Genomic DNA, 14,653 nt, shown 5'->3' on the forward strand with positions numbered 1-14,653 from the left:
AAGCACTCAGTCATCTTTTATTTCCTCTTTCTTAATCCAGGAATGGCAGCCTTAAATGGAGGACTTGGCAGTGGTGGTCTTTCAAATGGGACAGGTAGCACAATGGAAGCCCTCACACAGGCTTATTCTGGAATCCAGCAATATGCTGCTGCTGCACTGCCCACACTCTATAACCAGAGTCTCTTAACACAGCAGAGTATTGGTGCAGCGGGAAGTCAAAAAGAAGGTAGGCAGAAAGCTGTAAAAACAACTTGAGAGGGTTGTCAAAAGGGCAAGGTTAGCCCTTGCAACTACCTTATCTGCAGATCTTTCATTTGGTGGCATTTTTTTAGAATCTTGGAGTTACTGAAGATAAAGAAGGAAAACCTGCACGATCTTTCTGTAAAGGGATGCCCAAAGTAGTTTTTGTACAGGAGGTTTCTCACAGGGTTTATCTAGTCTTAAACACTTTGCAATCATACTTCTCCATTTTCTCGGGGGGAAGAAGGGTATAAGTGTACAGTGTGATACATCCCACTGTCAGAGAATCAAATGTGGGTTTATTAATGTCATTTTCTTGGTCCTTCACCTCTTCCCATAGATACTTATGCCAGTCTCTTCACTCTTGAGATTCAGGTTCAATTTAATATTTAGTGTGAAGTAATGAAGAATGTAGGAGTAAGTTTTCAGCAGAATATGTAGGATGTTTAGAAACGAATCTGTCAGATATAAAGCAGTACAATGATTTGTATTTTGTATTGACATTCACTTAGTTGTTTTGGGACCACAAGCTTTGCATAGCCATTTTTGTTTTAGTCAACATCTGGGAGTCAAACTTATTGTTTGAGCAAAGATCTGTGTTTTGCACAATGTGTAAAATTTCAAGCAAAAATGGTGAGAAGGAGCTAGAATTTTTTGAATGATCAGTCCCCACGAAGAGTCATGCTAATTTATTCTGGAATCAAGTTCTCTGCAGAAATGTGAACAGCAATTTGATTGTTTTATCCAGAAAATTTGGCTTGAGTGGCTCTTTCACCTTTTTTTTTTGCAGTGGGCATATGTTATCCATGCTCTTTCTGAATTTATATTCCTACTTGTCGTTTGAAGGTCCAGAGGGAGCCAATCTGTTTATCTACCATCTTCCCCAGGAGTTTGGGGATCAGGATCTGCTGCAGATGTTCATGCCATTTGGAAATGTCGTCTCTGCCAAGGTGTTCATTGACAAGCAGACCAATCTAAGCAAGTGTTTTGGTACGTTGGTACAGCTTCCTCACAAGGGGAAGTGGAGAGGCAGGCACTCTTCTGTTCTCTCTGAGGACTCATGATAAGGATCCAAGGGAATAGCATGAAGATGTGTCAGGGAGGTTTAGGTTGGATAGTAGGAAAAGGTTCTTCATCCAGAGGGTGGCTGAGCACTGGAACAGGCTCCCTGGGAAAGTGGCCACAGCACCAACCCTGACAGAGTTCAAGAAGTGTTTGAACAATGCCCTGAGACACATAGCGTGATTCTTGGGGCTGTGTGAAGGGACTTCAGTGATCCTTGTGGATCCTCTGCGATTCAGGATATTTTATAAATCATTATCTGTAGAAAGGTAGCTTCTTTTTTATAATCTCTTTGAGTATATTGTCTAGTCTAGCTTTTAGGTCAAGTAGGGAGTCTTTCTCTATCTTCCTGAAAAATAAGTAAACCAAACGCTTTCAGCAACAAACTGTATTTTCCTGATTTTCATTGTGACTTTTTACTTTTCCCAATTTCATACTATTATGCCTCGTTATACTCTTCTGGTCCTAGATAATTCCCCCTGAGATTAGGTCAATGGGTTAGAGCATGGTGCTGATAACACTAGGGTCGTGGGTTCAAACCCCATATGGGCCATTGACTTAAGAGTTGAACTCAATGATTCTTGTGGATCCCTTCCAACTCGGAATATTCTATGATTATGGTTTGTGTTTGCAGACTTTAATCATGGTATAGTTCCTTCTCTTCCCTCTTTGTCTTTTCAACAGTTGTTTGTGTTGCTGTATATACTACTTAGTACATTATAATTATGAATTATTTATATTAATATCTTTATATATAATTATTGTGGCTACCATTTGCATTCTTGTAGTGCTATAAGCTCTTGTGACTCTTTTGATAGATGGAGGTTCCTTCTGATGGAATAGGAGAAGTGAGCCTTTCTCTATGGTTTTGATAGCTTTGTGTCTACATAATATCCTGAATTTTTTTGTATTTGAGGCAAGCAGTGTGGACAATCTGATGCTTTGTGAGAACACAACAATATGCTGATCATTAAGCTGTAACACATGCATATTATGGATAGGTAGCCATTGACTGGAGTGGGTTATTATTCCCAGCTTATTTAAAATAGGCTCCTTCAAAATCCTAGATAAGTTTGTTTTGAGGATGATCTTTTCCAGGAATGATATATAACTTGTCATCCAAGAGAAACCTAAATATAATAGTGGTACAAGTGCTACATTCCCTAGACAGCTACTTCACTTCAAAAAAATGTACTCCCGTAGTGTCACGAGGGTGATTTCAGTCTTGTATCTTTAATGAGCTTTTGCATATAGATTAACATTTTCCACATTTGGTTTTCTCCCAGGTGTGAGTTCTTATAAAACAAACAGCAGTACTCATTTTTGTTGATAGACTAGAAAATGTTATTTTAGTTTCCTGAGCTTTGTGTATCTTTTGACCAAAGTTCCATATGTCAGAAAGCAATGATTTGTTTGAGAGCCCTTAGTAAGGAGTTATTATGAAGAGTCTAAAACACTTGTGAGCTTCCGAAGGTGGTATTTCATGCCAGCTTCTCTGACCTTGTGAGTGCCTGCATTTCCAGTTGTGAGTAGCTGTTTTGGGCAGCTTTGTCATGTTTATTATGTCTTTTCCTTTCTTCAGGTTTTGTAAGTTACGACAATCCTGTCTCTGCACAGGCTGCCATTCAGTCAATGAACGGCTTTCAGATTGGCATGAAGCGTCTGAAAGTACAGCTCAAGCGCTCTAAGAATGACAGCAAGCCATACTGAGCACCCTCCCCTCCGGGACTGGAGTGAGAAGGATCTTCTGGTAAGTTGGAGAGGAGCGCACTTAAGTGATTCGAAGCCCTAAGGCTGTGTTTTTACAGTCCTGGAAGCTGATCCATGCCTTCTATCTGGCACATCTTCCCTGGAAGACTCTGCTGCAGCCTCTGCTGAGAATCCCGCTTCGGATGGAGGACAAGTTTGTGCTTTTGTTTCCAGTGTTTTACTTTGGAGTTTAGGTGCCATATCGCTGAGGTTTTTTTGTTTAGTTTTGTTTTTTTTTCTCCCTTATTTGAAGTTTGCTGTGTTTGTAACCAGTGTGTGTTGAGAAGGACCAATGCCAGCTCCTTGTGGATGGGGAGAGAAGGTTAAAGGGAGCAGCAGAAACTGACACCACACTGCCTTGGGTAGAGAGGAGAAGGGAAAGCAGAAATAACACAGAACAGCTGATGAAAACAAAGACAGGGAAGGAGAACAGTCTTGGGTGAAGAAGAACCGACTCCATGTAGTCTTTGTCATGCCCCATCTGCTCATGGAAATTTCCTTAACTGTATGCCATGGTGAGGATTTAGTAAATCATCTCTAAAGCAGGAGACAGGCTAAAAGAGTGAACATATTAACAAGCCAAAGGAAAACTGCAGTGTTTTGTTTTTTTTCTGCCGTATATAAAGTAGTGTTTATATAACACTGTGAATGTACACAGCACTTTATAAGATTATTAGATAATGTCTCTGCCCAGAAAATTTCACTGTCCGTTTACAGTGGAATATTAATGAGATGCAGTGAATTTCTCCATATATAAGAAAACGTCTCCTATGTACTTTATCTAGGTTTTGTGGGAAGGTAGAGACAGCTTAGTCTGGATGAATACATCTGAGGCTGGAAACAAAGTTTTGATCCCTGGTAACCTGCAGACGTTTTTTGACAATTTTTCTTCTTAACAGTTGATCACATTCCCCATTTCTGTGGAATAATGTCCTTTTTTGCTATGATAGCTATGAATTCCTTCTCATAAGCATAATGTAAGTGCTGATTGTTTATTGAAATGATAACTTCCTCTTTTGTTGAGGGGTTTTTTGTTGTTTGTTGGTTTTTTTAACAAACAAAACAATTTGTGCAGTGACATGGTCTAGTAATTAGGTGTTTTTTTATACTGCAGTTTTCCTTTAAGGTGGTGTGTACCAGTGCAGAACAGGCTAACCCAGGAGCTGTGGAACCAGAGTATTGAGCCATTCATTCAATCTTTTTCTGCCTTTTGGTACTAGCTGTTATCTTCTCTATTGAGGGAAAATTGAACACACCCCTTAAGTGCACACACACTTTTTCTGCATATTAGTGAAATTGCTAATGCCTTGCTAAGGGCCTTTTGTTATTCACTGGTTTTAGGGGGCTCAAAGGACTTTTGACACTCTGGCCTGAGCTATTGTAAGAAATCCATGTAGAATTCCATTTCATAACCACCAAAATCCACCTCTGTCACAAGAGGAAGTTTACAATTTCTGTGTGTCTATAACAGAGGTTCGATTTACCTCATATTTTCTTCTTTTCCTTGTTTTCTTTGTATTCCTGCTTTGTGAGGCTGTTTCCCAGGGCACCAGCTAACACTGCAATCTGGAAGCCAGCTGCTAGATGATGAGTGCCTGGGTCAGAGGTGGGGTCAGAACTTTGTGTTCTGCTCCACCAGGAGGAGCAGTAAACCCATCAAACCTGAGATCTCAGTTAGAATCCCCACTTGTGTGCAGTGATCTGTTGGGAATGTCAGGCATTTCCAGGAACTGGGCCCCCTGTGATCTCAAACCTCAGAAAACAAGGCCTGACTTGTAACATCCAATGGGGAGCCCTTTTCAGCTCTTAGATTGAAAATCAAACAGTTAATGTCAGTCTGTCCATATTGATGGCAGACAGATACATCTGTCAGTATTATTCAAATAATTTTGTGGTGGCTAAATTTCAAAGGCCAGATTGCCAAATTTCCCAGTTATGCTGGCATGTGGTACCCTTCTATGTTAATTATTTGAATCTCTCTAGAAACGTAAACATACACTGAAGTGAACCATGTACACTTGAATTCTGCACCATGGGAAAGATGTGTCCTGGTTTTCTGAAAAAAGAGTGTTGGAGTGTGAAGGCCTCCAGGGTGATAATGGGATTTTTTTATATATATATAAATAATATACTTTTCAGAAAAAGAAAAAAAAAACAGGAAAAAAAAACATAGTTGGGAGCAACTGCTCCAAGTGCAACCTGCTGTAACCAAGAATGTTGTTTCTATTTTTATAGAAGTTTTATACCGCTCCAGGGTGGAGAATATTTATTACCTAAATTATTTCACTGGAAAAAAAGGCCAGGGTTTTGTAGAATCCTGAATGTGATTGTTTAACACACATAATGATGTGCATGATTGAAACTACTGATTTTCAGTGGCCTGTTTGCAGCCCAACAACTGCTAAACGAGGAAGATGAATGCTGTGAACCAGTGGAGGAGAGCACTGTGCTCTGGGGTCTCTACAGTCACTCGTACCTTCTTTGTACCCTACCCCACTGTACTCTCAAAGACCTTTGTCCTGTTTTTCTTTTAACCTGATGCTCTGGCCTCTTTACTAGTCATTTCAGTTGCCCATAATTAGATATTTTAGCTTCTTCATCCTATAGTGTGTCCTCAATACTGTAACTGACGGATCAAGCTTGGCATTGTTGCAAATAGGTGTGACCCCTGTTGACTTCAGGAGATTCACCAGTTTACACTGTGGCTTAGTTTGATCAGTGACTCCTCCCGGACATAATCACCTTAAGTCACCTAACTTGGGCTAGCTCTTGTGCCTTACTGGCATAACTATAAGTATTGCCAAAAAGAAAAGGAAAATAAATCTATGCAGGTTAAAATTTAAAAGATGTGATCCTCAGATGGTTTGACTCAATGCAGTTCAGCTCTCTTCAGTAGAGAGCTGCATCGTTTTTCACCAGCTGAAGATGTTGCCCTTTTTTGTGTATTTGTTTCAGATTTCCTTTTCTTGGTGTATCAATGTGTATGTTGCCAAAGTTAATAAATGTATCAAGTTTGTGACTTGGGCAGATTTTTTTTTCTGATAACAGAACTGATCAGATAAAGTCAAATTTCTATGTCTGTTTGATGGCTGCCACTGATTATGGAGATTTAGGCTGCTCTTGCTTTTCAGTCTTAAGCCAGTTTTCTTCCTCACTCATTTGCAGGAAAGTCTGGGATTTTGGGTACTTGGGATTTACATATTTTATTTTATTCTTAATTCTTATCATGCTCTCATTCAAGTGCAAATCAAATCAATGTCAAATACTTTATTTCCTGGATAGCAAGATAAAAATCGGTTGGGTTCAAATAAACTGCAGAAGGTTGCCTGAAGTAGCCACATAGACAAAGTATGCTGTATGCTCAAAACCAAAGAACCTGCATTTTCCACAACAAAAAGTAGGACTTCAGATTAAATACAATTCCTTATTATGCGTGCCACCAGGAAATATTTAACATATTTTAAGTTACAAGGTGGGATTATCTACTTCATAGATTTATTTTTTCTCAGGAGATATTTGATTTTACTGCTGTAATAAGGTGAAAGTATTATGAACTTAGTCTGATACTACTTAATGTCAGTATTTTAGTAACTGAAATCATAATTTTTTCAGTCCCCTAGATAATCAACAGTCCAAAATAGGATAGCTCTTTGTAATTTAGTTTTTTCTTCCATTAGTGCAAAGCTTGCATTATTAAAAGGTTCCTTTGATATATAGTAACTAAAATTTAATCCTAAGCAGAATGAGGATTGGAATTTTTCAAAAATCTCTGAGTCAAAATGGGGAATAGCTGTTTATATTTTGTTGGTGAGGTAGTTTCCTAGCTGTGGACATTGCTATCTGGAAAATAGGCACCTCAGAAAAATTTTCACTGGCAAATACATGTATCAAGAAAAAGCTTTTCTCCTGAATACTGAAAGTCACATAGTGTGATAATTCTATCATGCAAGCTAAATCTAACTGAACTGTTTCTTCTTGTTAGTGATTGTGAGTTAGGGAAAAACAGCCAAACAGAACAAAGTTGTTCCTGTTTCATTTGTAAGTGTCTAAATACAACTTGCATAAAGCAAATTTCAAATGAAGGGTGCAACTATGAACATGTAAGATGCTTTGAAAGCCTCTTGTTGCGGGCATTTAAACCTGAGGATGTTTTATATCCCTGAACATACGTAGCACAAAATATGAAACACAGAAGGCAGATTTATCACTGTTGTGAAAATTAAAAAAGGACAAACTGGAATAACTTTCTCCGAGTCTTTAAGTTCTTCTCCAGCATCTCATGGTTCTGTTCTTGTAGGCCAGTCTTTCCACAGGACTTTAATGAAACTTATTCTTTCCCCTCAACATTGCTAAGTGAAATATTTGAAAAATCTCTGTAAAACAAACAAATCACACAGAGCATTTTGATGGTACATGCATAGATGTCACTTGATTTCATGCTGCTTCTTGTTTCTCATGCCTCAGTTATGATGAATTTGCCTTTCTAGTTCAGTAGTGAAACCTTACACCTATCTGCAAACTATCTAGAGTATTTCTAGAAATATAGAAAAAACTGCAAGAGTTGCATTGTACTCTGTTTGCTGGAGTTGGTTTAAACTCTATACTAAGTCCTTTCCTTTTATTGGAAAGCATGAAGAGCAAATTAATCTCAGCAGTACTAATAAGAGGAGTGTTGCCGGTTTAGTTGACAGTGTGCTTCTTGTTGCTTTGGAACTAGAAACAACACTTGTTACTCTCAAATATGCTATAAATGCTGTAAGATAATATGCAAATCTCACCTTGTTCTAGTCTCTAACCAGCAGCTTTGAGATGTGCTGAAGACTAAGCCACAAACAGGAGCTAAAGGGGAATTGGGGAGGCAGAAAAAGAAAACAAATCACTTCCTCTCTCTTCTACCTCCCACTCTCAACCCAAAATGTTCCTTGTCACTTGCAGATCACAAGCTGAGGGGAGGGAACAGAGGTATTTATATCACTTAATATAAAAATTACTTTTTTTATAAACTCTTCAAGAAAACTTCAGGAAACACAGTTTTTCTGCTCATCAAACTGGCAACAGTGACTGTAGAGCTTCTCAGAGCTCAGAATCCCCTCCTCATGAATTCAGGGAGCTGGGGGCTGTTACATAAAAGGTCGGGAACAGAAAATCCCTGTGCAGGTCTAATGGTATGAAAAGTGCGCAGCTAGGACAAGTCTTAACTTGCAGTCAAGTCTTAAGGAATTCTTCTCCTATATGTGGGCTTTTTGTCTTGTATAATCTTTTTTTTTTTCCCCCCTTTTCCAAATCACCCACCTCCAGTTTCGTGGGCTCCTAGGGAATGAGAAGGGACTGTAGCTGAAGGATTTGCTGGGCTGCTACTGCCTAAGAACTTCACATGTTAGAGTGCAAGGAAAAGTCTCAACCGTCAAACCACCTGTGAATCCCTTGTGTCCTCTGTCTTGTCTGTCATGGTCTCAGTCTCTGTGGCCAAATGTTAGCCCTGGAGTCGTATTTTTTTGAATTTGTCTCCTGGGGAGGGAGCCTGCTCTGTTCTTCTCCTAAACAGAGGTAGTGGAGACACTGGGCACGGGGTAAGGTGAATGCATGCTAATCGATGTGTCACTAGGCTGTGGAATGCTCCACAGACTGGGTGCTGAGAGGGAAATCCAGGCCTCTGCTTCCATTTGGTTTCTGGCAGTTTGATGTTTACTTGGTGTCCTTCATGTACTTTGACTTTTACTTGTCCATCGTTGGCATGTGCTGCCCTCCCCTGTCAACTCCCTTCCCCAGGAGATCTCATTGTACAGTGCCCATTCTTGTTCTCTCTCTCTGTGTTTGGATGTACTGCTCTGTGTAACTCAGTGGGTCTCCCTCTTTCTGGTTTGTTTTTTTTTCTAGATTCCTGCCGTTTGTTCATCGTTGTGCCTAAAGCATGTCGATGTGGCGTTCAAGTACATCGTCCAAATCCTTGTCTCTTCAGCTTCTCTGATGCTTGAACTCTCACCTTTGACCTTGTGTTGACCTTTGATGCTGATGTGTATTTTTATTACGTTTGTTTCTTTCTTTTTTTTTTTTTTTGTGCTGCCAAATTGGTTTTGCTAGAAAGACTGCTGAAGGGGAATATTTAAACTTGCATTTGAATATAAAAGAATTTCTATTTTTCTAGACCTTCGTAAGATAACCACTTGATTTTGTGAATTTGATTCTTTGTAATTGTCTTCAGAGCAGCCTTGCTAGCATACCTTGTGGAGTATTTGTATTTCTGTGAACATACAGCCAATCACTTTCTAGGCTTAGTTTTTTCTGTGTGCTTAGTTTTAAAAACACAGTTCGAATTAAAAGTCAATTATATGGTGTGACTTAATCTTTCAGGAGACTTCCTAGTCACATTTTGCTGATTTGGTTTCTGTGCTTGAGGAGACAGCATGTGTTTTTATGAGTTCAAACTTGTGACTTGAAGTGGCATCAACAGAAAACACTTGAACTACATTTTCCTCTGATTGTAGCTACATTTTTGCCCTGGCATTTACTGATTTTTTTTTTAATAATTATTATTATTATTTTTTCCCCCGCTTCCCTGTGTGATTATCAGTCTGCAGTGAAAATCTGATCAAAGTTGATGTTGTATTTTGTTAAGCTCCAGCATGCTTGGTTTTTTTGTAACTACAATCTCCTCAGCAAAATGTGATGGTTTTGTTTTAATCTTTCAAACTAAGATAGTGCCCAGAAATGTTTTGCATGTTTCCTGCTGTTTTCTTCACATCCTCGTATATATCACCTTCACCTCTCTGTTTTCTATAGTTTGTGCAAAAACTGAGCAATTTAATGAGTTTCAAAGGTATCCTTTAAATTGGTGGTTTTGGTATGACAAATATCTGATCAGAAGCCACCTGAGGGCATCTACCTGTGCACTTAGACTGTCTGCCTGACAGAGCACCTGGACCTTGTTCCATATCCAGTGCAGTCAGAGGCTCTGAGGGTGCTTGGTTGCACTGTTCACATAGTAGAATTTTTGGTGGAAGGGCATAGCTGGGAGCAGGAAGGTCGGGGAACTTCACAATATTTCTGTTTCCAAAGTTATGTGAAGTCAAGGCTCCTTTCAAACACTTATGAGCATTTTGTACAAGTCAGGGCACATTTCTGTGAAGTCCATCCCCAGTTTAAGACCATCAGTCAGAGCTTGGTGGCAGGATTCTGGAAGAATCTAGGTTAGCTCGTGAAACAAAGCATTTTAAATATCCCAGAGAAAGCATTTGTAAACCTGATCCTACAACTGCTGGCTCTTTTCCCAAGTGACAAGCACAATACAACAGCCTCTGAAGCTGTTACCTGAACAGGGTACCATCCCCAGCTCTCTTCTCAAGGGCCTTAGCTGGGGAATCTCTGCGGAGATTTTTTAATTTTTGTTTAGTTTTTAATTGGGTAATGAGCTGAGCAGTTTTGCTGGCTTGCAGGATGAACTAGAACAGGTTACTGCTCTCTGGGTAGCAGGCTTCCCCCTGCCCTACATACCGTCTGCACAGGTAGGAACTGGGAAGTAGCTTCTAGATGAAGGCACCTGAAGAGTGTGTGCTGTGATGAAGTTTCAGTCAGCAGCAGCAAGCTAGTGTAGGTATCTTAATAGTAGAAATAATGTGAAATGAAATCCCAGGAGAAGGGTTTTTGCTGAGAAAACAAATAGAGTTTCATTGGATAGAAATCTTAATTTTGTCCAGTGTTTGGGATAATGCAAAGATGTAAAGATTTTTTTTCTACCCTACTCCCGAGTTGGCTGAGGATACTGTATTCTCAATAGGTGTTGACCAGACTTGTGTAGACAGTCCTTAATCTGCTTATAAAACAGAGCATGTTGGGATATGGTACATATACCTGGGAGTGAAATGTGAGGCTGGATGAAGAAAGGGTAGAGATTTATTTATTTGGGAAGTAGGGTTGTGGGCTGGCTGCTGTTAGTCCCACAGTCTGAATGCACAGGGCTGTGTGCCAGAGGGCACTGATGCCCTGCAGTGTATGGAGTAACTATCAATACATTTCTGTACATGCGCATTTGGTTCCATAAGGAACTTTGGGGAAACCTGTGGAAAATTATCTGAAGAAAACCAAAATGCCAAATGTTGGGTGTTTCTTTCCTTTCTTCTTTCCTTTCCTTCCTTTGGTTGTTTTAATTGTTCTGTGGTGGTTTTAATGGATTTGAGACAGTGGAGCAGCAGCTGCCTTTCTGATTTTTGGCTGCTTTTTGTGAATAATTTAAAAAGAAAATTTACATTTTGGAGACAAACCTGTGGGCTTTTTTATTGGTACAAACATTGTATTTAACACTAGGGGTTTTGTACAGTTTTTTGCCTTTTCTACTAGAAAACAATGTAAAGTGATTCACAATGTGATGAGAAAACAAATTGCCACTATGACCAAATGTAGAGTCTGTTCTGCAGTAACAGGATTTAATCAACTCGAAGTCGTGGTTCAGTCGTAGAAATGCTTTTCTTTACCTTGTTTGAGCTGTTCCTTTTCTTCTTGTTTTGATTTGCAAAACAAAATGTCTTTTTGTGTGAAATTGTGTTGTACTCTGTAGAGAATTTACTTTAATGGTTTAAAAAGCAGAGGAGCGCATGTTGCTTTTCTGATCTGATCACAGAGTTTGTGTAGTGGATTTAAAAATGAAAAGATTTGTTACAAGTTTGGAACAAGCAAGTATGTGTTAAAGGAATTTTTCTTCCTTTTGTGTGTGTGTGTTTTTTTTTTCTTTTTGTCCCAAAGGGCAACTTAAAGCTGTTTTAATTGCACAGACACACCAACAACAAGTCATTTTGTATATGCCAAGTGTGGTACCTTCCTTTGTTTATTTGCTATTAAACTGTTTGAGAAGAGTCCTTGTGTGTTGTATTTGTGTCTTAAACTTGAGGTTCTTTTGGGGTCCAAGCATGGGAAGATGGAGAGAGAGAACTATTTTCTGGTTTCTTGGCTGTGAGCCACAAAACTTTTTATGACCCAATACCACTTGTTCTGGATGTACAGCATAGCCCTGGATTTTAACTTCCATGTAGACAAGCTACTTTGAGTAGAAATTGAAAAGATTTTTTTTGGTTGAGACACCTCCGCTTTGTATCATTTGACAGCCAAGTCCTCTTTAGACATTAGGTACGGAGGAGCTGAGAATCTTGGATAACGAGAGTACGTGTTACACTGCGGAATGAGGTGTAGGCATATCCAGCCTCACAGAATGGATGCCATGTGGCCACGTGCCTGTCCGTGCACTGCACTTAATGGTGTTGCAAAGGCTAAATACCTTCAGCGTAACACCAGACTTCAGCAGGAACAGCACGTGTGCGTGGTGGTGCGTGGGATTAGGCACCAGCTGATACCGCTCTCACAAGCCCCATACCCACTACTGCCTCCTTACCCCTTCCAGGAACATGGCCAAGCTTGCTGAATCTGTCCTGGTTCTGCAATATGAAGGTATCTGCAGCCCCCAGTGCTCCTGGTCCTGGAAATACTACATAGGAACTCCAAATGGATTTGGATTACTGACTAGTAATAAGCAAAAGCTACCCGCTTTGCGGTTAGAACTAAGGTATCTTTACAATTCATTTTATTTCAAATTAATAAAAAATATCTAGCATAGCCAAAGCATAATTCATTGAGCAGCTTGCCACAAGTTTGACATTAATAGTGCCTCTCTCAGGAGGAGCGTACCACAGTGGCTATGATTTTGTCACATTTCTGAAAGCTTCTAAAATTCTGTGATGTTACTCCTTCCTCCTGCTGTCTTGCATCTCAGAGACTGCAAGCATTTTCAGAGCAGTTATGTTTCTCCTCTGTGTCCTTTTCCTCAGATATCTGGCATACTCTGTTTCACCCCATTACTTCCTACATGATTGTAAATCTGAGAGCATTTTCAGGCCTCAGGATTCAGTGCTGCATTCCTTGCCCTGCAGCGCACCAATTGCGAAGTGAGGCACTGAGCCACCTGTTACAGAGTGTGCTGGGATCCCTGCAGTTAATTTGCAGCTGTTGAGAAGAGAGGCTGGAGAGATTTCAGTTCAGATATGACTTGAGGTGAAGGATGGAGAGAAACAATTGAATCAGAAAAAGGGGTTTTTTAGGCAGAATGGAAGATTCCAGCTTGTGCAAACAATTCACTAGGCTGGTTTTACACAGGCAAAGCTCTGTGAGTTGCATCTTACAGAACTGACACTAGGCAGGTGGGGGTTTTTTGTTTGGGGGGGGGTTGTTGGTTGTTTGGGGTTTTATAAGGTTTTTTCTTTAATTTAAAAGGCCACCACCAATCAGTAGACAATTAAACTACAAATAAGAGCCAGTGTATTAGTCCCTGCAAATAATAAGCATTTTCAGATGAGTTGTTACATTGGTCAACATCAGTAGAAAATACACAGAGTTTCAGGTAAAATCCTGATATTGAATGTTTTAGGGGAATTTTTTTTCCTCTCACATCCACCTCACTTGCACTACTTGTTTGGACTCCCATCTCTGACCTTCCTGACTTTACCAGCCATGTTCCTGGCCATGTCTTCATATGGCCAGTAGTCACCAGGGCCATGTTATGAAGAGCAGTGGGGAGAAGGACAAGCAGCTCAGTGTGGTCACTCTGAAGAAGTGAACGCATGATTAGCCACACTGCATGCTCTGCTGCATGACAGGTGAGATTCCATAATTTGGTGTTTTTAGGCACCATTCAGGCTTATTTATTTGCAGGTCTTGAGAAGAAACTGGGGATCGTTTACTGTAGAAGCTGTACCTGAATCTTGTATGAACTAGAGCTGTCTTGAACCACAGACTGATGCCATTACTTTTTTGAAGCACTACAGGCAATCAGTGTCAATCTTTAATCCCTCCTTATTTAGGTAGGCACTAGGTTCAGAGTGGTATGTTCCATATCTCAGAGCATCTTCCTGGTTTTTGAAGATGACCAGTTTGAACTTGATGGATCTAGCCCTTATTTTACTAGGGTAAGTTTTTATCTCAACATGTGAGTTGTGAGTTGATTCCAAAGAGACTAAGCACTGTTTCATAGGGATCTCAAAAGCGAGGAAGTCCAGTGTGATTAACAAAATGCAGGACAGATATTTCTTGTTAGATGGGTTTTGTCAGGCTGCAAGGCATCCTCTGTTAGCTTTGGCTGTGCTGTATGGAGAAGGAGCAGTGCTTTGCTGTGTGGTCCAAAAGCGTCAGGATGAGTTTGAGTTACAGGCAGGTCACTTGTGGAAGGTTAATTTTGCAAAGTAGTGTGATCTAGCAAAGAATTTTTTTTCCCCCCCTTCTTAAGTCCTGGCTTGATTCTGTTACATAGCAGGCTCCAATGTTGCTTTCCTGGCCTCTTAACTTGATGGCCTCACCATTATCAATGCTTTCCGTGGGGATTGATCTTCAGGATCTTGTCTCCATCCCACCACCCACCCCTAGAGGGAAATATAAAAATTACTGCAGGGAAGAGAGACTTTTTAAAATTCTGAATTGGACTTCCATGGGAGTCTTAAAATCTATAAAGTACCTAGATAATAATTTAATGGTGCTGCTGAAGTGATCTTTACACATTAACCAGCTGTGCTCACTGTTATTTTTCTTCAGCTTTTGTAGATTTTTTTTCCACAGTTTCTACTTCCAT

At 39.9% G+C, this 14,653-nt stretch overlaps 1 protein-coding gene across 28 annotated transcripts in view; it reads left to right on the forward strand.

Moving 5' to 3' along the window:
* Positions 1–12,651, forward strand: part of CELF1 (CUGBP Elav-like family member 1) — a 60,503-nt gene extending 47,852 nt beyond the window's left edge. For 18 of the 28 annotated variants that reach the window (XM_064657851.1, XM_064657854.1, XM_064657856.1 and 15 more), the window contains 3 exons: positions 41–226; positions 1,087–1,230; positions 2,885–11,897. In XM_064657851.1, the coding sequence (XP_064513921.1) occupies positions 41–226; positions 1,087–1,230; positions 2,885–3,012 (458 nt within the window). In that variant the 3' untranslated portion in view covers positions 3,013–11,897. Of the gene's footprint in view, positions 1–40; positions 227–1,086; positions 1,231–2,884; positions 11,898–12,439 lie in introns of those variants that run through there. The other 10 variants (XM_064657841.1, XM_064657853.1, XM_064657855.1 and 7 more) reach the window with 2 other exon arrangements.
* Positions 12,652–14,653: the final 2,002 nt, after the last annotated feature.

Source organism: Pseudopipra pipra, chromosome 6, assembly GCF_036250125.1.
Source record: "Pseudopipra pipra isolate bDixPip1 chromosome 6, bDixPip1.hap1, whole genome shotgun sequence".
NCBI lineage: Eukaryota > Metazoa > Chordata > Aves > Passeriformes > Pipridae > Pseudopipra > Pseudopipra pipra.